Source organism: Lithobates pipiens, unplaced genomic scaffold, assembly GCF_037356315.1.
Source record: "Lithobates pipiens isolate NorthernLeopardFrog02 unplaced genomic scaffold, aLitPip1_a1.2 Scaffold_13, whole genome shotgun sequence".
Lineage (NCBI taxonomy): Eukaryota > Metazoa > Chordata > Amphibia > Anura > Ranidae > Lithobates > Lithobates pipiens.
Window position 1 is genome coordinate 472,347,212 of NW_027507718.1, and position 26,863 is coordinate 472,374,074.

The 26,863-nt window shown below is 41.9% G+C and overlaps 1 protein-coding gene across 4 annotated transcripts in view; it reads right to left on the minus strand.

The window, feature by feature from the left end:
• Window positions 1–26,863, minus strand: part of FAM193A (family with sequence similarity 193 member A) — a 201,403-nt gene that overhangs the window by 41,049 nt on the left and 133,491 nt on the right. For 2 of the 4 annotated variants that reach the window (XM_077477906.1, XM_077477905.1), the window contains exons 10-13: window positions 25,165–25,410; window positions 11,171–11,324; window positions 10,910–11,089; window positions 8,089–8,340 (exon numbers count right to left, since the gene is read on the minus strand). In XM_077477906.1, coding sequence (XP_077334032.1) covers window positions 8,089–8,340; window positions 10,910–11,089; window positions 11,171–11,324; window positions 25,165–25,410 — 832 coding nt within the window. Of the gene's footprint in view, window positions 1–8,088; window positions 8,341–10,909; window positions 11,325–25,164; window positions 25,411–26,863 lie in introns of all 4 variants that reach the window. The other 2 variants (XM_077477904.1, XM_077477903.1) reach the window with 1 other exon arrangement.

Sequence of the window (26,863 nt, forward strand, 5' to 3'; positions counted from 1 at the left end):
CCAGCCCAATTTTCAGCTTTCATCGCTCTCGCACTTTCAGTGACAATTGCGTGGTCATGCTACACTGTACCCAAATGAAATCTTTATCATTTTGTTCGCACAAATAGAGCTTTATTTTGGTGGTAATTATTCACGTTTTTAATTTTTTGCGATAAGCGCAAAAAAAGCTGAAATTTGGAGGAAAAAAAACAATATTTTATTTTTTCGATTTTAAAAGAAATCCAATAAAATCAAATTTTGTCATAAATTTAAGCCAAAATGTATTCTGCTACATGTTTTTGGTAAAACAAATTCCGTTAAGTGTATAATAATTGGTTTGTGTGATCACGGAGATATGTACGCAAATGATCATGTACATGTGTGTGCAGGTGGTCACGTACATGTGTGTGCAGATAATCATTGGGACATGTGATTTTAGTGGGACATATGTGGGGGACATGTTTTTATTATTAGGGACATGTGTTTTTATTATTTGGGGACGTGTGTTTTGGGGACATATGTGGGGACTGTGTTTATACTGTGTGGTGTGTTGTGTGTTTACACTAGACTGGTGATCAGTAAGTAAAAAGCTGTAAAAAACAGCTCATACTCACTGATCATCAGCCGGCTGCAGCGATCTGCTCTCCTCTCCTCAGCGATGACTTCTGTGTGAGGAGAGAAGGAGCCGATTGCCTAGCAACCGGCTGTCTGTTTACATCACATGACGGCCGTGATTGGACATGGTAGTCATGTGATCAGGAGGGCCAATCACAGAGCCCTCCTGCCGATCCGAGATGTGCCATGTCCGGGTGACACAAGCACATCGGGGCTGTGCGGGCACGCGCGCGATCCCCCTCCTTCTGAAGGGCGTTCCTGAACGTCCTATCAGAAGTAGACGGCTCCAACCCGGCCGTATATGTACATTGGCCGGATGGAAAGTGGTTAATACCGATTTGAAAAAAATCATATAAATGTCTGAAGCAAAGACCAATGATGCGGTCTTACAGATCTGAGCTATAGAGGCCCGATGATGCACCACCCAAGAGGCACTAATTGCCCTGGATGAATGTGCTCTTAATATGACAAGGAAGAATTTTCTTCTTTAAGCTGAAGCTTGATCAATCACTTGACAAATCCATTTGGAAAATAGTGGATCTTGACGCTGCCTGTCCATATCTTGGACCCTCTGGCAGTACAAACAAAACTTGTGTTTTGCATACCTGAGTGGTCACCCTTAAATAGATTCTGATACATCAAGAGACTGTAGTGCCTTCTCTTCCCCAGATGAAGGCTTCTGGGGAGAAAGGAGGAAGAAGAATATCTTGGTCTAAATGAAAACCTGTTACCACTTTTGGTAAGAATTCAGCCGTTAGTTCCAATACTCTTATAGCAGAAGAAATGGCAAGCAAAAAAGATTCTCGTCAAAAAACCAAGAGAATTTCTCGTAAGGTTCAAACGGCCGATTTAACAAAGCCGACAAGACCAATTTTAAATCCTAAGGATTTAGAGGTGCCTTGATAGGGGGAATAAACCGTGTTACCCCCTGAATAAGCTATGCACCAAGAGTGGGAAGCAAGAGGACAAAGGAAAAGACATTGACACGGCCTGGATCTGGCTCTTGATAAAAGTCGAGGCCAGCTTCATTTCAGATCCCATATGCAGGAATCCTGCCTATTGACATACTTTCTGGGGTTCCAACCCCTGGATCCATACCAAGAAACCTATGCCTTCCAGATTCTATAGTAAGTGGCTCTGGAAGCTGGCTTCCTGGCATTAGTCAAAGTAGACACTACTGAAGGAGATCACCCACGATCTTTTGGGATTCAACAGTCAAACCCGTTAAACTCCTTGTCCGTAAAGTAGGATGAAATACCGGACCCTGTGCAAGAAGGTCTGGCTATAATGGCAGAGTCTAAAGGACTTCAACTGCCCTCTTTATGATCTCGATAAATTAAGATTTCTAGGACCCGCTGGGGCCACCAGAATCACGTCCTTCTGTTCCTGCTTAATCCTGCGGAGAAGGCGCAGAAGTAGCAGAGCTGGAGAAAATGCATAGATCAATGAGAACTGATCCCCTGGAAGACTAATGCGTCTGTTCCGCCTGCTAGCGGACCCCTTGTTTGACATAAAGTTGTCGACCTTATTAATGAATCTGGGCGCGAATAGGTCCATGTCCGCAGTACCCCATCTGACATATTGCTAGGAAGAAGTTGGGGTGAAGAGATCATTCTCCCAGAAATAATTGTTGGCGTCTCAAGTAGTACGCCTGAAATATTAAAATTGCCGATAAGCAAGGAATGTTGTGTTTTGACAAAGCTAGAACATTATTCACCTCTTTGGGCTGCACGACTTCTCATGCCTCCCCTGGTGATCGATGTAAGCCACCGCCGTGGCTTTGTCAGACTGAATCCTGTCAGGACAGTCCCGTAATCTGACCGCCAAGATTCTATGGCCAGATGTACTGCCTGAAACAAAGTTGATAGGCAAGGTCATCTAACCTGGACCATCTCCCCTGGACAGAATCTTCTTCCAGGGCTGCCCCCGAGCCTAGAATGCTGGCATCTGTTAACACCATGCAGGATAAAGATTTTCCCTCCTGCTGCATAACCACCACCAATTTAGGCTCTGACCTATGTCGGCAACCAAGCATATTGGAAACAAATAAGGGCTGAATCCTCTTTATTCCAGGCCAACAGGATGGTGTCTTGAAGCAGTCTTTGAATAAAATTGCGCATAAGGGATGGCCTTTAAGGAGGCCACCATTTCCACTAAAAATCTGCAGCCAAAATGAAGGAATTTTCCTTTATCCTGATAAGTTGAATTAGTCCTACAATGGAACAGATTCACGTCTGGGGTAAGAATACCCTCTTCTGTATGGTATCTATAACCAGCCCCCAAGTAACCTCCTTGATGGTTTTAAGGCGAATCTTCCTAGGCCGAGAATGCAACCTAGAGATTTCAGCTATCTACAGCTGAGATCAGACTCTGGTTTTAGACCTGAAACTGAATCATCTATTCAAAGTAGATCTTCTAATAGGCTAGGACCGCTATGCCTTGAGCCTTTAACATGGCTAAAGGAGGTGCCAGAATCTTTCAGAATACTCGTAGTGCTGTGGCTAAGCCGAATGGTAGTGCCACGATTGATAAAAATAATTTTATATTTCAAACCGCAGAGATTTCTGGTAAGCGGGAAACTTTGGCACATGGAGATATGCAACTCCCCTACTTGCAGGATGGACACAGCTGATCGAATTATGAAGGGATCGGATGTTTAAGTGCCGATTCAGATCTACGATATCTAGAGTGGGTCTTACCTCTCTGCTTGGCTCTGGGACCTTAAAAAGGTTGAAGCCAAAAACCCCTGTCCCACCAAGGGAATCTCTGATATCACCGACTGGGATAACAGCTGATCCAGAGACCAGAAAGATGCTTCTCTTCTTTTTTTTCTCTGGAACCTTAGGAGCATTCTCTGAGGAGATGGACACTCTTGCATAAAAACTGGCGCATCAGCACCCGAACCCCGGATCCTCAGATCGAAAGCAGACTGGGCCCTCCGGGCTCTTGAAACTCTAGATGTAACCTAGAGAAGAAAAAAATTAAAAATAAATCGCAGAAATCACTATGCTCTTAACATTGTTCCTGCCAGACTTTGAAAATCGCAAGACCTTTCCCCTCACTCAAACGAGTGGGGTTGCTCCTTCATAAGAAGGCCTTCGTGGAGCAGACGTTAAAGGGTTAATGGACTGAGCTACTCCAATTGCAGCCAGAACTGCAAAAGACATCTTGTCTTTAAAAGGAAAATACAACCTTAATTTGCTGGATCCTTTAACATCAGTGCATTATCCACTGGACATGTGAGACTCTGTTCACTGAGGTGATTGCAGTATTAATAGCTCCCCATTTCTTTCATAGAAATGTTCCCATTCAGAATACATACGCTATGCATGAATAGGAAAAAACATCCCCAGTTGGAGGAGGTTCAAATGAACCCTATTAGAGGTAGATACCTCAAAAGCCTGTGGCAGGCAACAAAAGGTTTAAGCAAGGGAGTAGACAAACACCTGACTTGTGCGGCTACTCCCTCCCTGTTAGGATCCTCCGAAGAGGAAAAATAAGTATCTTCCAATATTTGGGAAGATCTACATGATCCCCAGCCTCCTGCACCTCAACAAAAGGGCCCAGAGGACTAGATGGGAATCTGCTATGTTTAGTCCTACTATGGAGAGACATCATAGCAATAATCTTTTAAATGATAGAAGAAAAAGCTGTTTGTATGAAATACACAGGGACAGAAGCGTTCTACCCTTGACAGCTTCATCTGACTGGCCGTATATTTCTTTCTACCTCTCGGGGAGGAAGACAGACATTCTTTTGGAAGGGTTTTTAGTTTGTTGTATACCATTAACCCCATAGAACCCTTAGAGGGGTTCCTGGTCCCTTTGTCAATCATAGCTTACAGTACAAAGTAGAGGCAGTACCAGCAAAAGAATGTTCCACTTGCTAGGCTATAGTACAGTACAATAATTGCTATTAATCCTAGCTATACAGTACAACGTTGCCAAAAAGGAAAATGCCTGTGTCACCAAACCTGACCAGCAACCACTCTGCTCTGTCCCTCCACCGCCAGGCAGTAGCTTCTCGTGCAGAGCTCTACTTCCTACACATGTGGCCGGCGTCTGATGCCATTTAGTCATGCCACCCTTCCTGTTTCAAACAGGGAAGCTAATCTCCCACGTGAGCACCGGCATCATGGCAGCCAGCGGCGGGGGATAAATCCTCCACCCCGCGAGCGGCCACGACTTGCCAAAAACTTTTTTCCTTTTTTAAAAGAAAAAGAGGCAGCTGGCTGGCATTCAAATAGCTCAAAATCACCAATCTGGGGGCCCAGGAAGTGATCAGACCCCCCTTCCTACCTGAGGATCTGAGCTGGCTTGACCGGAGAGCAGAGTGAAAGCTTCTACCGTTTCCAGCGTCAGAATGGTGAGTGCTCAATACAGCCTCCAGTGGTGACACATAGACATGACAACACAATACATGGAAGGAGAGATTATCTCCCCTACCCTTCCTTGCAGCAGGGTTTGTCAGAGTTAAACAAAAAAATCTTCACCCTTCATGGTAGGCTCCGAGACCTTGAAAGGAATCCTTCAGGAACAGGGGTACACTCAGGTAATCCTGCAATCCTGGAACTGCGAGAAGACCCTGCCAGTAAACTTTTATTGGCCTTACTACCAAAAAGTACTGGATCCCAGGGCCCAGCCTAAAAGCATTCGCAAGCAAAACCTTGTGTCTTCGGATGACGAGGCCCGGGTACCGTTCATTTAGTCCATTACAGAGACATCAAAATGGATCCGGTCAGGATGGCTGGCTCTCAAAGGATTACTGCCTGTGGCGCTCCATACACACATCCTTACACGTGCCCAACATCTTAGACACTGGCGAAAAAACGGAGGACTCCCAGTAATGGGAGGGGTTACATGGGGAAGTTCACGCCTTAAGGGGCGTGCAAGTGTCCAGCACCTGATATACCGATATAACCCACATAGTTATTACTATGGCTCTGTGTCCCCTGAGGTAAGAAAAGAAATTCGATTTTGTTTAAAAAAAAAAAAATGTATTGGATATGTTTTATAACAGAAAGTAAAAAATTTGTTTGTTAATAGCGCAAAAAGTAAAAACTGCAGAGGTGATCAAATACCACCGAAAGAAAGCTGTAATTGTGGGGGGAAAAGGGATGCAAATTTAGTTTGGGTACAGCATTGCAGTGCCAAATTGTAAAAAGTGCTCGTCAGGAAGGGGGTAAAATCTTCTGGGTCTGAAGCGGTTAATGTATAAAAAAAAATAAATAAATAAATAAATTATATATATATATATATATATATATATATATATATATATATATACACACACACACACACACACACAGACACATACACACACACTTATACTTAGAGTGCTTTTTCACAATTTTTTTGGTTTAGCACAGTAATTGCCCATAAAATTTCACACACACACACACATATATATATATATATATATATATAATTTTTTTTTAATGCTTTAACGACGGGGGCGCTTTATTATTACTTCATATTTACACTGTCCTTTTAAAAATAAATATATTTTTTTAACACTTCTTGCTAATCGCAAGAAAGAAATGTAAATATCCCTTGCGATAAATACAGCATGAAAGGTCATATTTATGATCGCCAGACCGGTTCCCGGAGCTACCAATCACCCAGGTAAGCCCAGGTACCACTGAAAAAAGTGGCGATGCATACTAGCACATTATGCCATCTTCTTGTAGGTTTTTTTTTTTCCAGCGCTTTAATAACCATTTTCCAATTCCCTAACTGGGAAAAATACGTAATTATTTGACATGCAACACCCAAGTTATGGCTGCAGCTAGATGCCATAGCCCCAGTATTCATTTTTTCCTCAGATGCCTGTCTTTCTGATAAAAGTTGTCCGAGTGGTGGATTCGGTGCTGGATCACTTTTAGAAGCGGCAGGAGGCATTGCTCCCCCCTTATGCCAAAAATTAAAATTAATACTGGGGCTATGGCATCTAGCTGCAGCCATAACTCAGGTATTAAATGTCAAATAATTAAAAAATGTTCCCATTTAGGCAGTTGGCAAGTGATTAAAGCGGTATTAAACTGCTGATAAAAAAACTATGCAAGGCAATGGCATAATGTGCTAGTATGCATCATATACTAGCACATTATGAAATACTTTAGATCGAAGCCCCCGCAGTAGTGTCCGGTCACTGCTGAGGGGGCTGACATGTTCCACAGAGTTTCTTCCGGGTTCGCTGGCTTTGGCGCTGTGATTTTCTGGAGCTGCGATGACAAGCGGGAGCCCTAGATTCCAGAAAAAAGCTTCCACCGGACCTTCAGAGCGCATGTGCCGTTGACAGCACCTGCATGAAGGGTGAATATCTCCTAAACTGTGCTTGTTTAGGAGATATTCATTTTATCTACAGGTAAGCCTTATTATAGGCTTACCTGTATTTAAAAAAATCAAAGTGGGGTATACAGCTGCTTGAAGGATAAGTCTGACAGATGACCAGGTTTTTTTAAGTGAAGACATGATTAAACAACTTGGGGCTGGGAAAGGACACAGCACCTCAAAAAAAAAAAAATTTAACATTCATGAGTAATATCAGAAACCATTTTATTAAAAGTGTGGTGTAGTGAATGCCTTGAATAGACTTTCAATAGAAGTGATGAGACAAAACCAGTAAATGATTTTTAAACATGGAATCTAGGTCTATCCTCTGACAAAAGAAGCTGACTTGATGGATTACTTGTTCTTTCTCCATACCTGGTGCCAATTTAAAAAAAAATAATTAAAAAATAAATAAAATCTCTAATTTTCAGCTTCAGGATACACATGAATGTGCAGTTTTTTCACAAAGCTAAACCCATTTCAAACCTAAAACAGATAATCCAGAAATGTGTGCGCAGCTGAACTTACCATCCTACACAGGTCAAACATATCACAACTAAGCCATGAGAGACAAAATGATCACATCAAAACCAAGTTTAGTTTACTGCCAAGTATACGTTAATAGTAAAAATTAATGCATCTGTGCACCTAGTATTAAATTGTTGGGTGTAACTTGCCATTAGTAGTACAACTTGAGGGCTGTAAAGGAAAGCAATACGGCTTGTTTACTGTGATGCTGGTGGTGGAAGGCTTGAATATTGACAACGTGGAAGAGGTTGCCAACTACTGTTCTCTGACTTTATCCACAGCTGGAGCACAAGTCAATTTCTAGATACACAAGGCTTGTGTCTCATTGCTCTAATCTTTCCTGAGCAGCTTCTCAATCTATGAAATTAACAGCACTTCTTACATCTTAATTTTTCAGCTCTATGCATGCAACATTATGCTTTTAGAGCTGCAGATATAACAGCGATTGTACTATCAACAAATGCTCTTCCTCTTTCAACAGACACGTCGCTTATCAGCCTAACTTGAAACGTTGACTTGTATGTACAGAACATACAGGGTTATAGATTTTTTCAATTGTTTCACTGTGTTCATGACAGAAGTATTCACTTGGCGTTGTTCAGCATCTCAACAAGTTTTCCCACATGGCACTTACCTTACTGTGTGCAAACGGAGAGGCTGCATACAACGTTGGGTGAATAAGGGGTCGGGGCAGGTGGGGGATAGTATGCAATGGTAAATGTCCATGGATGTGGGGATAAAGGTTAAGTGCTGGATGTGCTGGTTTATCGGGATTAATGAACTGATGTCCAGTTGGGAGACGTCCTGCCACCAGTGCAGATGGAGACAGGCCTGAGGCTTCCTGCTTGCATACATGGCACTCGCAGGAATTTGGTATTGGTTCTACCTGTAAAATGAGGAAGAATGTATGTTAAATGCATGCTTTGCAAGCCTATGAGCCATAAATACAGTATCAGAAAAAGCACTTTCCACAAATCTGACAGGAATTTACTAATGCAAAAAAAAAATAAAAAATTATATATATATATATATATATATATATATATATACACATACACACACACACACACACACACACCTTAATAGCTCAAGCTCCAATGTGCTACAGCGTAACTTAACTTTGCATTAATACACATTTCCTGCACTTAGGAGCCATCAAATTCACTATACATTGACTGTAATTTAAGCTTTTCAACTAGTTCTATAACAGCCCCCCCCCCCCCCCCCCCAACATCTTAATCACTTAAGCCCTGGACCAATTTGAAGCCAAAGGACCAGGCCCCTTTTTGCGATTTGGCACTGCGACGCTTTAACTGTCAATTGTGCGACCATATGACGTGTCTCCCAAACAAAATTGGCGTCCTTTTTTTCCCCACAAATAGAGCTTTCTTTTGGTGGTATTTGATCACCTCTGCGGTTTTTATTTTTTGCGCTACAAACAAAAATAGAGCGACAATTTTGGAAAAAATGCTATATTTTTTACTTTTTGCCATAATAAATATCCCCCAAAAAGCTGATATGTATTCTTCTACATATTTTTGGTGAAATAAAAAAAAAAAAAAAAATCGCAATTGGCAATTGATTGGTTTGCGCAAAAGTTATAGTGTTTACCAAATAGGGGATAGTTTTATAGCATTTTTATTAATATATTTTTTTTATACTAGTAATGGCGGCGATCAGCGATTTTTATTGTGACTGCTACATTATGGCGGACACATCAGACATTTTTGGGACCATTGTCATTTATAGAGAAATCAGTGCTATTTAAATGCACTGATTCCTGTGTAAATGGCACTGGCAGTGAAGGAGTTAAACCACTAGGGGGCAGGGAGGGGTTAAGTGTGTTTTTCTTTAACTGTAGGGGGCGTGGCTTGGTGTCTGATGTCACCGATCCCCTTTCCCTATAACAAGGAACAAACGATCAGTGACAGGCTCAGTAGGAAGCACAAGGAGAGGTTTTGTTTACACAGACCTCTCCTCGTTCTTCAGCTCTGTGACCCGATCGCGGTATCCCAGCGGCGAGCGGGCCCACTGGTCCCGTGGCCACGGTCATGGAGCTCAGGACCGGGGTTGGGAGCATGCCGCCGGTGGCACGCTCGCAACCCATGGCTGGGCACTTAAACGGCAACGTACAGGTACGTGCTTGTGCCCAGCTGTGCCATTCTGCCGACATATATGTGCAGGAGGCAGTCCTTAAGCAGTTAAGCAGGCCATACACTATGAGAATTTCAGATTCCTGATTGAGCCAGACAAAATTTTCTCTGCAGTTGGCCCCACTAGCTCCTGCCTGCCCATTCTTTAATTGAAAAATTTAAGGCGATGGACCAAAGGTTTTAGGCGTGAACAGCGCCTGTTTTGAGTATTCTGATGAGCATTTTTTTTTATACAGCAGGATTCTATACTTAATATATATTTTCTGGTCCTGGAGCTCTGTGGAATAGGCTTATAACATATTTGTCTTTAAAATTCGCTATTTGTATTGTATCCATCCTTGAGGATGCTAAAAACAATACGGACATACATGACTGACCATCACAATGAATTTCAGGAAATTGCAGCTGCTATTTTTTGCACACAAGAATTTTCTATGTGCACAGATTACCCATGGCAAACAGAGAGAGGCTGAAAAAAATGCAAGATGCATTACGTATCAGTAGCCTTGAATCAGTAGTGATTTATCTGTAGCCTTGATTATATATACGGTATATATATATATATATATATATATATATATATATATATATATATATATATATATATATATATAAAAAAATCTATATGATTATATGTAACAGATTGATGGGATTTCTCTTCTGACATAGCATCCACAGCAGGTGGTTTAGAAGCCACTACAGCTGTATGAATGTCGGAAAGGGACCCTGGAAAAAAAGGCGTTTAAATATGCTTATGACATCGCTGTTCTGAGTCAGCAATCATATCGCATTTTGTGCATAGACTCAAGCATGCCTGTGGAGAAATCCTCCATATATAAAAGAGGAGGATGTCACTCCTGATGGAGCCAGGATGACTCAGTGTGTGCAATCTCAAGTAGGAAACAATCCAGGTGTGTGGTCACCATCTATAATGTAATGCATAGTTAGGAATTGGCCACCAAGCCTTTGTTGGTCACTGGGAGGGACACAAGGTGAAACCTTGGGTACTCACAAATCATCTAACTGGGGGGAGTGAAAAGCACCTTTGCAATTAGAGCAACAGCAGGAAGATTCTACTTCCGGCTGCTGAGGGGCCGCATATTTGCATACACTCTGCGCCAACAGGGTAAATATTTTGGAGGCACTTGAAACAAATATGCAGATCAGCAGTTTTAGCTTCACTCTGTTTTATTTGCATGATTGTTGTGAAACACAAAAGAACTGAAGTCAGCCATGAAATTAACATTTTCAGAAGGGGCTCAACAATTGCATGCTCCATTTCCTTCGGTACAATTGTAATACCTGTGGGCTGAGGTAAGACGGAGGGGGGCTGTCCATTTTTACACCATCCTTCCTAGGTGACCTCTTCCCAATGTGAATTTCTTCTTTGGGGACATCAGGCTGTTCACCGCCACTCTCTCCGTCTGCCTCCTCATCATCAGCTTCTGAGGAGCTGCTGCTTGTACTGCTAACTGAGGGGGACTGCAAAAGAAAACACTCGGTGAAGTTCCATTGAGACCAATGCAAGAACTTCGGTATATGCTGCCAAGGGAAGTACTCCACCTCGTCTTTCAGCGCCATGTTCTCCCCACCGCCATTGAGTTCATTGTGAATTCCATTCATGTTGGCGACTACTTCTGCATCGTCATAGTTGTTCAAGGGATAAATATGAGCAAATTTTGCTGATAAAGGGGTACCATCTTCATCATCACTACCACTGCAAAGAAAGGGACCCAATTGAGTTATCACATCATGTATCAGCTTAGGTAATTTATGCACAGAATATTTCAGTTTTGGATGGGCACTGGTAGGTTAAATAGTCTGCTGAACTAGCACTTTCAAATACTGCACTGTTAGACATATTACAGCGTGGAGCCTGATTGATGCAAAGCCATGACACCTTTTCCCTAAATTATTTACCATTCCATATATAACACTCATTGATACCATCATTTGGTTTTTAAAGTTTGTGTCAGATGGAATTTAATTTCTGTAGCAATATTCCATAACTGAATGTTCAGTTCTCCACATAGCAAATGACTGTTCTATCAGTCATGGTAGGAGTTGGTCATGTTGTGCAGTAGCTTGGCTCTACAAGTTACACACATTGTGTGTGTGTGTGTGTGTGTGTATATATACACATACACATATACATATACACACACACACACATACATATACACACTTCTTCCAGAGCTTAGGCATACATTATTGTGGTCATCACACAGGGTTTGGCAACAACGTAAGTAACAAAATAGGTAGATATCCAAGGCTACTGCGGATGTTAGCAGCAGCTTGGCATTGCATGCCATTACTGAGCCTATCAGTATCACTACCTACTAGGACCCCCAGGTCCTTTTCCATCCTAGATTCCCCAATCTAGGATGCTATTGGAACAAGAATTTTGTTATTACCATTCAAGATCCTTTTCTTGGTGTATGAGTTGTGTGCAGTATCAGTATCTAGGCAAACTCTACTTTACAAAGCCTTAATTGTTATCTGATTGTTTTTCATTTTGAATTGTTTTATAGTACAAACATTTTAATTTAAACATTGTTTCCTCAGTGCCTATAAAGTCCAAAGTACCAATTCTCTATCCATTTCTCCCTTACATGGGGGCCATTAGTCATGGTTATCGCTAAACGATGACCTGTAGAGGCTTTAAAACCATTGCCTACAGAAAAATTGGGGTACCAAAGTTCGCCAGCGTTTCACACTTGCATACAATTTTAAGGTTTGCAATGTTTGCTTTCCATTTACTAGCACTAGCATCTTTAGATTTTACCAAAAAACTAGGGTAATATAATTGTGTGTGCCCCCTACAATGAACCTTACCGTATTTTTACTGAAAATCTGCACTTGTCATTGTGCTAATATCATATGGAATAAAAATGTAGAACTACCACCATTTTATTCTCCAGGGGTTCTGCTTTCAGAAAATATAAAATTTTGGAGGTTTTGACTAAAGGACTGACCAGGAAAAAGCCAAACCAATAAAAGAATACTCCTTGGAAATCTTTCGGCATGCACACTATGTGCATAGCACTTAGCACGTGTTGAAGCACCCTAAATTAACCTAAGTATGATTGACATGGACTTTTTATTTATATACAGCATTGATTGATTTTTCACGGCAGAAGTCCCTTTTTTTTTGTTTCCTATTGTTTAAACACCACAGCATTTTTACTTTCGTCCAGCACACAACACAGTTAGTAATTGTGAATTAGGCCTATTGGAAAAAAAGGGGCTTCAGCTTATCAATATGTTGGGACTGTGTTGAGCAAAGCAGCCCAACTGATGTGGTGCGATTGGGTCCTCAGCCTTGTTACAGCAGCAGCTAAAAAATAAGTCCTACCTCCTTAGGATAGCAAGCTATGAAGAGGGTTGATGCCTACTAGGATAAACCAATCCCTTTACTACTTAGTGCCAAACCTTTAAGTTACAGGGCATATACCCAGTGTTCTACAGTTTCTCTTTATGAATGCTAAAGGAAAAAAAAAAAGTCAGATTTGACTTGCCTTCTAGTTCCTAATCTCGGCATAAACTAGAGGACTAGTATTTATAGATCATGGGTATCGCTACCATCGGGTGATTAGACATTGGCAAAAACGTTTGCCAAGCGACCACTAGAGTGTACCCATATAACCCTGTCCACTTTGAGGCTTCAGTTTTCTAGCATGCAACAGGCAGTAATAAAGGCACAGAGGGGAGGGACCCGTGTTCTGTACTGTTCTCTAAGGTGAGACATTTACAGACAAGTAAAAATTCTTATTTCTTAAAATGTACAGTACAGGACTGGTATACAGAATGTTACTAATAATTTCAAAGGGAGGGGGGTCTTTGAATAGCAGAGAGTACTCAAGCTGATGTAGGAGGTCAAGCTACGGGAATTATATGAGCAACTCCCTGTAGAAAAAAACCTGATAATTGACTGCAAGGCAAGCCTCTTCTAAAGATGATGCACAAGAAAGCCCACAGTTTGCTGAAGACAAGCAGACTAAGGATATGGATTGCTGGAACCAGGTCCTGTGGTCTGATGAGATCAAGAAAAACCTATTTAGTTCAGATGGTGTCAGGCGTGTGTGGCGGCAACCAGGTGAGGAGTACAAAGACAAGTGTTTCTTGCCTACAGTCAAGCATAGTGGTGGGAGTGTCATGATCTGGGGCTGCATGAGTGCTGCCGCCACTGGGGAGCTACAGTTCACTAGGGGAACCATGAATGCCAACATGTACTGTGACATACTGAAGCAGAGCATGATCCCCTCCCTTTAACAGGGCTGCAGGGTTGAGTTATTTTAAGGGGACAGCAAATTTACACCATTATACAAGGTGTACACTCACTACTTTACACTGAAGCAAAGTGTAATTTCTTAAGTGTCAAATGAAAAGATATAAAAACCATTTACAAACATGTGAGGGGTGTACTCACTTTTTTGAGATACTGTATATAAAAAAGTACAACACATGGCAAAGAAGATAAAAGAAAGTATACAATTGGTACATACCAACCTACACATAGGGAAGGTGGTAAATACCAATGGGAAACACTGGCCTTACCCTCTGACACTACTGATTACTAGAATTGCAAAAATACATAGCTAAATCCTAGGCACTCACACCTGCAGGAGCCTATGGCAGTTTTAATTTCATTGATGAAAATATTTTCATCATAAATTTTCATCAGACACATTTTCAGTGCTAAAAACTAAAAGAACAAAAACAGTACTAGAATTTGAGGGATTTTTTTTTTTTATAGCAAGGGAAGGGGAGAGAGAGGTGCCAGGCTGCCGATAGTGCATCAAGATTTTATTCATATAAAACGTACAAAAGCAATGGTAATGCACTCACAAGTGTCGGTGTGAAACAGGCATAGAATTAGCTTAATGTGAAGCTGCCAATAGTGGTAATAGTCCCGAATGGAGTGGCTGGGATCACGGGGAGGCAGTAGATGCCGGTGTAAAGATCCAGAGAAGCTGTCAGAGAGCTGCTGCAGGAACCTTGAAAGAACTGTCAGATGGAGCTGTCAAAAACCTGGGTGCTAGTAGCCAATCAGGAACTTTTTCAGAGGCACAACCACACCTCCATCAGCTGATAAGGGAGGCATGAGTTTGCCTCTGAAATGGTTCCCGATTGGCTACTAGCACTCAGGCTTTTGACAGCTCCATCTGGCAGTTATGGATGAAACAAGTGTAATAAAGTGATCTTGCAAATAAGCCTTAAAGTGGTTAAGGCAGAGGTTTTTTTTTTTACCTTCATGCATTCTATGCTGATTGGGAACTCGTTAAGAGGAGGATTGGGCTGCTCTGTGCTAAACCACTGCACAGAGCAGGCAAGTATAACATGTTTGTTATTTTTAATAAATAAAATTTGTAGGTTTAATATCGCATGAAGGAATCAATTAGTGCCGGAATAGGATCCGGATCTGAAAATAGGGAATAGCAAAAATGATTACATTTTCATAACTATCTCTAAGATGAACCCTGAACATCCTTATACTGAGGGAAGACAATTATAGGCAACATATGTTGATTTAAGGACAAATGAGCAGGAAATTAGAAAACTAAAATCAAACTCCTACTAAACTATAGCTGCTGCTATATTGATACAGAAAAATCTTAATATGGTGCCAAAGAAGATCATCAATGGTAAAATTACTGAGGCACTAGCAGCGCTTCAAATAAACTAAACCCTAAATTTACAGAAACTGTATATTAAAAAGAAAAAAAAAATTTAAATATAAAGTATAAAATCACCTCACTGGGTGTATATAAATGTAAACCATCACGGGATAAAAAACCTTATAGTATAGATTCAATTGTAATTTGTTTGATTATGCAGAAAATGAATACTGCATGATATCTGAAAGTTCTCATTCCTCTATAAAACACCTATATCTGAAAGATATCATGCAGTATTAATTTTCTGCGGAATCAAACGAATTACAATTGAATCTATACTATAAGGTTTTTTTTATCCCATGATAGTTTATATTTATATACACCCAGTGAGGTTATTCTATACTTTATTTAAATTTTTCTTTTCCTTTTTAATATATAGTTTCTGTAATTTTAGGGTTTAGTTTATTTGAAGTGCTGCTAGTGCCTCTTTTACCATTGGTGATCTTCTTTGGCACCATATTAAGAACATATGCTCATTACCTAAAGATCTTACTATGAGACCTCAACGAGAAGCATAACAAATACATTTTAACTCTGGATGCGCTAACCTCCACACATCTCTCAAACCTATTTCCATCAGAAGCCTGGCAAATGATGCAATATGCCCAGTAGCAGGGCGAGGCTGCTGGGTAGCCGGAAGCCTATCCCATTTCAGGTCTATCAAATTATTGAAATCTCCCATTGCTAACAAGGGAATAGCAGGATATCAGGCCATAAAACATGCCAGCGACTAAGGTTTTAGCAGAGAAGGGTGGAGGTATACACGTTAGCAATGATGCATAATAAACCATCTAGTTTGCTTAACAGAAAAATATATCTACCACCAGAGTCAATAACCGAATGTTCAGGTGAATAGAGTACCACATCAAATAAAAATACTCACTCCCCTAGAATAGGAGTACGCGGAGTGGCGTGCAGAAAAACTGGTTGATGAAGTAGGCGATAAATGTGTTTCTTGAAGACCGATCACAGAAGGGTGGTAATGTTTAACAGTCTGTAGAACAGCTGGCCTTTCAAAGAGTTAGTCAATCTTCAAACGCTCCATGATATTATTATAAAAGGGAGGTAGCCATTGTACAGAAGGTGAAGAAGTTGCAGGACAAACTGAAATTATTCAAACACAGGTATCCATCCGCCCATGGTGTGTATGGTAAGGGAAGGAGCAAGAAGGAGGCCTGATCAGTGACACAGTCAGATCTTCCAATAAAATAGAGCAACAGAGGACAAAGCTCATGCACCAGGTTGTAATAGACTTGCCATGGTTAAGAACTGAAGGGGCTCCATCAGAGGGCTTACAAGTAAGGAGTCAAATCCACAGGGTCAAGAAATAAAAATATAACACTTGAAAAAAAATATGCATAGGCAACCACAAAGTAAGTAGAGTTGACAAAGTTAAGTTGCGGCATGGCTCCCGGCTACTGCTTCTCTAAAAGGGATCTCTCCTTCCTATCCAGCCACTGGGATGTTGAGTGATTGTCGAAGAAATGTACTTCATGGCGACCACTCTCATACTGTACATGCAGTTGCTTCTGTAGTTCCACTGAAAAGTCCAAAGATATTTTGGAGCTACCAATAACCAAGGCAGCCCACGTGGGTCTGGCCTTCGAGAAAATTGCATCTCTATCCTGTAGTTTAATTTGCAATTTGTAAAGTGTAATTTAAATAAAAATGGGTGTGGTTGATTGTCCCGAGGTAAAGGCCTTACTGGGACCCTGTGGGCCCTTTCCACAGAGAACATAAGGGAGAAGGAATCTTTTCCGAAAAGTGTTAAATAGCCACTATTAAATGAAAACTACCATGTTTTCCCCTTCAGCCCATTCAGGAATAACTATGGTGCGAACATTGAGCCGCAGCCTGTTCTCCAGATAATCCAGGTGAGCAGCATGGTAAGCAGTGACTATATAGATGTATTTCACATTAGGTTTAAAAGGTGCCATTTCATCTTTCATCAGCTGAGGCCCCCTTCCAGGGCTGATGTGCAATCATATTTTGCCTAATAAAATGTAGTCTCAACTCTTACCACTTTCCATTCGTCAGCAAGCGCTGTAATGGCACTATTATATGAGGTCATGGTTGAAAATATATCCCTAGGAGTAGATTAAGGATAATCAGCAGCAGTTTCCTTTGCTGGTGCAGAGTGTACAGCAAAGATGCCTGTCTGAGTACTCAATTTCCCAATCCAGGGAGTTGGCACCTGCATCTTTTAATGGAGCTGTGACGTCTGCATCTAGCTATTCATCTGGGAGATTCCTCAGGAATATCAAGAAAATCAGCAGAGTCTTTGGCAGCTTAGCAAAAATATTTCTGGGTCACTTCTTTGTACTTCTCCTTGGCCAGGCAAAGGGAAAGACTGCCATCTTGTTCCACTGGTCTGAGGAGGATCAAGTGTCTATTCTGCTTAACTCGGTGGATGGAGAGAAGCAGCACAGATGGTAGCTCCAGTGTGCAGGAGTCACTGGGTGTGCAGTGTGCCTCAGTAGACAAGTCAGGATAAACATCCACAGGATAATTGCACAGATCTTCGGTGGAGAAGGCAGACAAGCCGCCCGGCTACATCCATCCACTGCTCAGCCACACCCCCACTCTCTCTCACTTTTGTTGATAAAGGTAAACAGGGCAAATAGGGAGGGTGAATTTCCCTAACAGGGCACAGAAAGCAATAAAAACCTGCCTGACAAGTGTGCTAATCACTCTCCACACTATCTAAAAAGAAAAGGTTTTAAGCTTGGGTTACACTTTAAGATAAAGGATTTTTGACTTGCCATAAAATCTTTATATTGGAGTACATTATCAGACACAAGATGAAGTAGTTTGGGTAAAATTGGGTATGTTGCCACCTTCAGAAGACTACACTAAAGAAAAAGCAATGCACATATATGGATGCTGGCACCCATGAGGCAGGAGCTGATCCAGTGGAGTGTGCACCATGAGAAATAGGTTTTCCAAGTACAATTGTAGACTTTACATGAAATTGATATCCTGGCTTTCAATAGCATACGGATGACCAAATCAGTTAGGCCCCTATCCCATAGGGCTAGGGCTTCAACAGCCAAGCTGTTAAAGCTAGCAACTGAGCAACAAAGTGATGCACAGCCCTTAAGACAGATGTTTCAGATGATCTGGGACAGCTCATGGAAACGGACAGGTACCTGAAGAGGTCCCAGTACCATGTCCTCCTAGACCACTTTGGGGTGATCAGAATCACCAGAATGCCCTCAATCTCAATCCTGTGCTGTAGATCATGTTTAACTGATCCCACAGAATCAAAGCATCCACAATAAAAAAGGTAACGAATCATTGGAGTCCTTTGTACATTGTGTGGGGCAGGAATCCAAGGTAATACAATGGTAGTTTTCTTTCTCGCCTATCTCATGCTCTCTTTCCTTTGGTGTTGGGTTCTTCACCTCACTCATTATCTGTCACCCATGCTCAGGGTCCACTCTGTTACTTCTTATGTTTCACTTTGGTATAGGTTTATCACTAATCACCACACTTTCCATTACTTTTACTACCAGCACTAGTTCCTACCTCACAGTACCAATTAGTTTCATAATTTTATGCACAACTATACACCATTTATAATTATTCACAGATGTCCAATGGTGATGTTGCATACATCATCCCTGAACATCCATGGGGGACCATTCTCAGAGATCTCCATCTTCCTGAGGGTTTTTCCATCATTGAGCCATGGAGTATACCACCTCAGCTCCCGGGGCTGATGACTCCCCCAGCCGACCTCCAGCTCTCGACCCACTGCAATCCACATATCTTTTTAGATATTATCTCAAATCTGCTCCTGAATAATGAAAGACATTCCCAAAACGCATTGAGCCATTTAGATGTCACAACCATGTATTTTGAAACAAACAAAAATATAACATACCCATAGAGAGTTACCTAGCAGATTTAATTTAATACAAAAAAGTATAAAAACATCAGTGTGTGGCACCAATAAAGTCCCACCAGAAGCCACCACCCTTCCCAAACCCAGCCCTGATAAGAATCCCCCCCCCACCCCAAAGGTAGAGGGGCGGGGTGAGGGATGCCCGTGGAACCAAGAATCCCTTGGAAAGGTTGGGAAACCCATGTTTCAGCTCCCCATGCACCTCTTATGTCTAAGTGACCCTGTGCCATCCTTGCACAGGATGACTGAGAAAATATATCTTGGATTACTTGAAATGGGACAGTAACATTTATCCACAATATCTCCCAGGATATATGTAAAGACTATTCTTTGTTTGATTCTGAACTCAACATGTTAGTTGAGAGAGCTAATCACATTGGCCTCCGTATAATGTAGGAGGTGGGCCGACTCCTGCTGGAGATCCTGCTATTGTGAGAAGGTGTCCTGTGTCTATACTTATGATAATGTATAATCTACTGTGTGAAGCTTGGTAACAAGTCTGAACTGTAGTGAAATCCTGATTAATCAGGACAATGCTCAGGAGGGCACGGAGTCACATTGGCTGCTTTAAGGGATTAATTAGCTCATGTTCATTAGGTTTCTGGTTACAGTTGTACTGTTAGAGATATATGAGCAGAAGGGGGGACCTCCTCTTCTACTGTATGTAAGACTTGTATTTTTTCCATGTTCAGCAACTAAATATCATCTTGTTTTGTGCTTGTGAGCAGTTGGAATATCAGATATCTATATTCAGGCTAGATGGAAGTGGTATATGACAAAATCACTCAAGCGGAATATGGGACGTTTCATTACAGTTTCACACCTTAAAACCTCAATGGGCGAATGGGACACCTCACCACAGAAGCTACAATGACAACGCAAGAGATTGAAAGTCCCTGGAAGCCGAGGCGGAAAGTAAGTCATTGGCTACAGAGGGTGAAACAGGCACCGATAGCCCATACTATAGATGATATGTGTACCAAAAGCCGGTAAAGGTGGTTCCAGAAATTAGCATAGATCCATGTGTAGGAATCTCCAAACAACCAGCAGACAGTGATAACACCAGAGTGTGTCAAACATTTGGTGCATGCGAGTATTGATAAACTACTGACAACCATGTATTTACATCTCAAGGTAGTGATCCATTTCTATCAATCATGCTCTACTGCAAAATACCAACCATTATAGTTGTCACATACTAGGTTATCATGCACCAAATAGTCAGTTTTTTTACGTGAACATATTGAATTTCCATGTTATATATGGTACAAATTCCACTTATTTATACTGCTTTATTTGTATGTGTCACAATCCAATAGGTATAATAATAATCTACAAATTTGCAGGACCCATTTTGTTTGTTCTGTCATTTCAGATGCATGCCTCATTAAAAGTCCCAAACCTTTTTCCTTATGTATTTTTGCAATCAAGAATTGACACTTGATTGACTTGTCTCGTGCCTCATATAAAGTCCTAAACCTTCCCATTTTCTCTTTGTACAAAGAGGTGGCGCTGTTGCAGGTCTGAACATGCCAGCTGAGAGATTGAAGCTTGTTCATGAGAAGGAAAACCTTGGACAGCACCAGGTCTAGGGCCTATACAATCCAAGCAATGAGACTGCTTCTGCAGCGATTTCTGGAGATATTGGATCTATCCAAATGTCTATAGGGTCAGCAAAGTCCATTGAATATTGGTTGACAAAGCCTGACTTAACTGATCAGCAGAAAAAAAAATTATAAAGATATTACACTATGGAGATGTCCCGAAACCATAGTAAAGCAAGAACAGGGGCTAGTACCTTGGAACAATTGGTGCAGACAGCAGGCCAAAGAAATGGGTAACATTTGGGTTATGCTGCGTGCCTAAAGCAAAACACAGGTAGTGTTGATGTATGGGGAAGATGGAGACATGCAAATAGGCATTCCTGATTCTACAAATGCCAGAAGGTCTCCCTGATGGAGGAAGGCAATAAATGACTACGCAAATTCCATATAGAACTTTGGTACCTGAATGAAGGTGTTAAAATAGAAGTATGGCCAAAGTTTTTTCCATGAAGATAAAAAAAAAAAAAAAAAAAACACACCAACGTTAGCCCGATTTTTTAGTAGAATATGAAAGATGATGTTACACCGCCAAGTAAATAGACACCGTAAATGTCACGCTTTAAAATTGCGCACACTTGTGGAATGGCGCCAAACTTCAGTACTTAAAAATCTACATAGGCGACATGGTTTTATAGGTTACAGGTTTAGAGTTACAGAGGAGGTCTAGTGCTAGAAATATCGTTCAAACGATCGCAGCATATGTAACCTGTGCATATCTGGCTCTGATACTAGCCAGTGTCTCACCAGCCACCGACTTCACCGCACGTCCCTGCTGCACACTGAACAGGCACATAACTTGGCGCCTAATGCAGAGTCCAGTGCCAAAAAGACACAAAAGTATAACTAAGGGCAAGTTTTGGATAGAGTGGACAAGGAATCAAGCACCCGACAGGTTTTTAGTGCCGTCTGTGTTCCTGTTGGAGAGATACACCCCCTCTATATGTCCTGGTGGCTGTTACCAAAAGGCAGGGACAATCTTCCAACAAAGACACCTGTTCTGCTGATGTCAAGGGGTTTCCTATTGCCTCCTGTTGTGGCTATAGAAGGCACTGATGACAAAAAAATAAGAATAAAAAAAAAATTGCCTCGAGTTTTACTTTAACCACTTCCCACCCGGCCAATGCACATATATACGGCCGGGTGGGAGCCGTCTACTCCTGATAGGACGTTCAGGAACAACCATCAGGAGGAGCGGGATCGTGCCCGTGCGATCCCGATGCGCCCGTGTCACCGGGACACGGCGCATCTCAGATCGGCAGGAGGGCTCTGTGATTGGCCCTCCTGATCACATGACGGCCGTGTCCAATCACGGCCGTCATGTGATGTAAACAAACAGCCGGTTGCTAGGCAATCGGCTCCTCCTCTCCTCACACAGAAGTCATCGCTGAGGAGAGGAGAGCAGATTGCTGCAGCCGGCTGATGATCAGTGAGTATGAGCTGTTTTTTTTACAGCTTTTTACCCACTGATCTTCAGTCTAGTGTAAACACACAACACACCACACAGTGTAAACACAGTCCCCACATATGTCCCCATAACACACATGTCCCCAAAACATACATGTCCCCAAAAAATAAAAACACATGTCCCTAATAATAAAAACATGTCCCCCACATATGTCCCACTAAAATCACTTGTCCCAATGATTATGTGCACACATATGTACGTGATCACCTGCACACATATGTACATGATCATTTGCGTACATATGTCCGTGATCACACAAACCAATTATTATACACTTAACGGAATTTTTTTTACCAAAAACATGTAGCAGAATACATTTTGGCTTAAATTTATGACAAAATTTGATTTTATTGGATTTCTTTTAAAATAGAAAAAAGAAAATATTGTTTTTTTTGCAAATTTCCGCTTTTTTGCGCTTATATCGCAAAAAATAAAAAACGGAGTCGTGAATAAATACCACCAAAATAAAGCTCTATTTGTGCGAACAAAATGATAAAAATTTCATTTGGGTACAGTGTAGCATGACCGCGCAATTGTCACTGAAAGCGCTAGAGCGATGAAAGCTGAAAATTGGGCTGGGAAGGAAGGGGGCGAAAGTGCCCTGTATTGTAGTGGTTAAAGGAGAAGTTCCCCTTTACAAATAAAAAAATAAATAAATAAATAAATAAATTTAAAAATTCACATTTTTTGCAGGTAAAAAAAAAAAAAAAAATATATATATATATATGCATTTTTTTTTTTCTAGGAGCCTGTAAAGCAGCTGTCACTAAATGGCAGCCCGCGATCCGAACACAGACCAAGCGACGCTCCTGTCTGGACTTTCCGCGGCGTACTGCGCCACAACCCAGTGCTCAGTTCAGAAATTATTTGTTGCTGAGACCGCGAGAGTCCTTGCACCCAATGACGTTGTGTGTGCGCCCCGTCCCCTGCTGCTTGCAATCTCGTGGCTCACGGATGGGCAGTGAGATACATAAAATTTGCTCATTAGTGTGTCCCTTAACATAAAATGTGCCCAGTTTGCTCCTTCACTAAATAAGGGGCACTCTGATGGGCATATTTAATGTTTAAAATGTGTCCAGAGTGCCCCTTATTTTATATTAAGGAGCACATTGATGGGCACATTTCATGGTAAGGGGCACAATAAGTTAAGGGGCAAGCTGTTGGGCACACTTTATTTTGCCCATCAGCGTGCCCCATATTTTATGTTAAGGTTCACTCTGATAGGCACAACAAAATGTGCCCATTAGCATGCCCCTTAACGTAAATCTACCCATCAGAGTATCCCTTAACATAAAATTAGGGGCATGCTGATGGGAACTTTTTATGTTAAGGGGGCACTCTGATGGGGACACCTTAAGTATAGGGGCACTCTGATGGGAACACCTGATATGAGGTGGCACTGTGATGGGGACGCCTGATTTAAAGGGGCATTCTGATGGGTATGCCTGATGTAAGGTGGCACTGTGATGGCGACACCCGATGTAAATATGCACTCTGATGGGAACACCTGATGTAAGGGGGCACTCTGATGGGAACACCTGATGTAAGGTGACACTGATGGAGACACCTGATGTAAAGGGGCACTGTGATGATGGAACCTAATGTAAGGGGGCACTGTGATGATGGAACCTAATGTAAGGGGGCACTGTGATAATGGAACCTAATGTAAGGGGGCACTGTGATGATGGAACCTAATGTAAGGGAGCACTCTGATGGGGACAAATTATGTAAGGGGGCACTATGATGGGAAACACCATATATAAGGGGACCTTCTGATGAAGAAACCTGATGTAAGAGGACACTGATGGGAATACATGATGTAAAGTGACACTCTGATGGGGACATCTGAAATAAGAGGATACTCGGATGGTGGCATATGATTTATGGAGGTAGTCTGCTGGGGGCACCCAATGTAATGAAATACTCTGGATAGGGGCACCTAATGTAAGGGGGAACACTATTGGGGACATTTAAATGAACGGGAATATTACCAGAGTATGTGGAGGAAAAAGTAAAATAAGCGACGGTGCGTGGCTTGCGCCAAAAAATGGAAAGTAAATACAATCTTTCATGGCACAGACTTGTGATTCGGACCTCAGTAAATTTTTTTTTTGTTACCAGACCTCCTTGAATTGTAATTCACTACCCCTGCTGTAAAGCATTGCATCCACGATCAGATCGTGGATGTAATGCCAGGCTCCTGCAGAGCGTGTGTCTGACCATACCTCTGATATGGGCAGGCAGTTACAAGATTACAGGAAGCTCAATGAACTACCTAGAATGCTCATCAGCACCCTGGTAGTTCATTGAGAACAACAAGCCACCCGCCACGAAGGCTAACGATTTTAGTAGTTCATTTATTCACAAGGATCTGTGAATGATGCGGCCGTGTGGGCGGAGGCACGCATGGCCGCATTCTTTTTTTTTTTTTAATTGTGACAGCAGGTTCTTACAACTTTGTTTTGCCAGCGTCTAAATTCCAGAGAGCAGCAGCATAACCTAAAGTACCTCAATTACTTTATCCTGTGTCCTATAATGTATACTTAAAACACATGTTATAGCTAATAAATTAAATGGAGAATCAAGAAGGCAGAGTACTTATATTCTTGTAATTCGCTTAGTAGGTGCACTGACCTGGGAGCTTAAATGCAGAGATTTTTGAATCTATGAAGGGGACTTTAAATAGCATCCAAGTGCAAGAACAAAAAAATTGTATATATTGCAGTTTACCAGTTCTTAGATGTGGTGGCTACATTAGTTTTTTGGCTCTTTTTTCAGGAGTCATAACAGGGCTACAGTACAAACTAAAAGGAAAAAAAGATTGGTACATGATTCAGAAGATCATTACACACTACCTAGTTTGAAAAGATAAGCTATGAGAGGGCGGCAAAGCAGCAACTTACAATGTGGGTGCAGAGCCATTGTCTGCAAGAATCAGCCTGGGATGCTGCTGGATAGTGATGGGAGAGCTGGGCCCGGACCCTGAACTAGCAGACGATATGCTGGGAGGATGGATTTCCGACAAGTAATCTGGAGTGGGGTCTACTTGTAGTGGTGGTAAGGGGTTTATATGGACATCATCTGCTACAGGCGTATCCATAATGCCACATGTTAAGATGTGTGAGAGGCTGCAGTCATCACAGGTACACCTGTCAGAAAAAAAACAAATAAAAACAAAGGGTGATAAATCAGCAACATTCTGCACACTCAATTAGAGACAGTAAGCTTCACATATCACCAGAAACAAGACAACATGCATATATTTTCCAACACTACAAAGGGTTTGCAGGAGTGGACGACACTAATCATCAAGATCATTAAAATGTATTAAATGCTGAAAACATTGTATAGTATTTAATTTATATACACACACACACACACACACACACACACACACACACACAATACTCTATAAAAGGGGCAAAAACATATCGGCTAACAGAAATGACTGCCCTTCACTCTGTAGTTCTGCAAGAAAAAGGAAGGGTGTGTTAAAAACATGGTTATGTATTTTTTAGTTTTTTTGGGTAAAATTGTTAATTAGGAAGGAGGATATGGAAAAGCAAGCTAAAGATTTCTATGGCGGGGTCGTGGCCTAGTGGAGCATGTGAACGGACACATCTCTGGTCTTCTCCTACCCTGGTGCCGAGAGTCCCCGCTATGCAGTAAGGCGTTTCTTTCTGGAGGATGGGCAATCAAAAGAAACAGCCACCAGCCAAGATGAACATCACTACACGCTCCAGCCAAGATGGCCACCGTAGCACAGCAGAGCACTGTGTCTCGCCTGCATCTACCCCTGATCTCTATGGGGAAGCACCGAATACCTCTCCGCAATCCTCCCCGGGTGTCCTGGACCCTCCACATCTGTCCTGTCAAATATCCCTCGCCAAGAATGATGTGGATGGCGTGGACAGCAGGTCTGGGCCTACGCTGTCGGATGTACTATGCACCATCAAGGTAAAATCACACTGATCTAATGGGGATGGTGGCTGAACTTAAAAATGACTTTGCAATTATACAGAAAGATGTACAAAAGATACGGGGTCGGGTTACTAAAACCAAACGCTGCATTAGACATCTGGAAGACACCGTTAACCTCATAATGCCTAAAGTTAGTACATATGGCGGGAAGATAGCAGCCCTGGAGAACAAGATGGATGACCTTGAGACTCGCCTCCGCCGGAACAACCTGCAGTTAGTGGGTCTCCCTGAATGGGTGGAGGGGTCTGACCCAGTGGCTTTCATGAAGAGCTGGCTAGAGCAGGAGTTCAGCAATGACCAATTATCCGCATGTTTCATGATTGAACAGGCCCCACAGGGCTCTGGGTCAGCCTCTCCCAGCAGGAAATCCTCCCCGCACCATGGTGATCCGTATGCTGAATTACAGGGACCGGGACTTCATCTTCCGTGTCACCTGCCTTAAAATGAACAATGCGGCGGTATTGCCATTTCCAAATTACTCTGTGGCTGTCAGCAACCAGAGACCCCAATTTCAGCAAATCAAGCAGAAGCTGCAGGAGAACTCCGTTCAATATGCCATGTTGTTTCTAGGTACCCTTCGGGTGGTCCATCAAGGAAAAACCCACTTCTTTCAATCTCCTA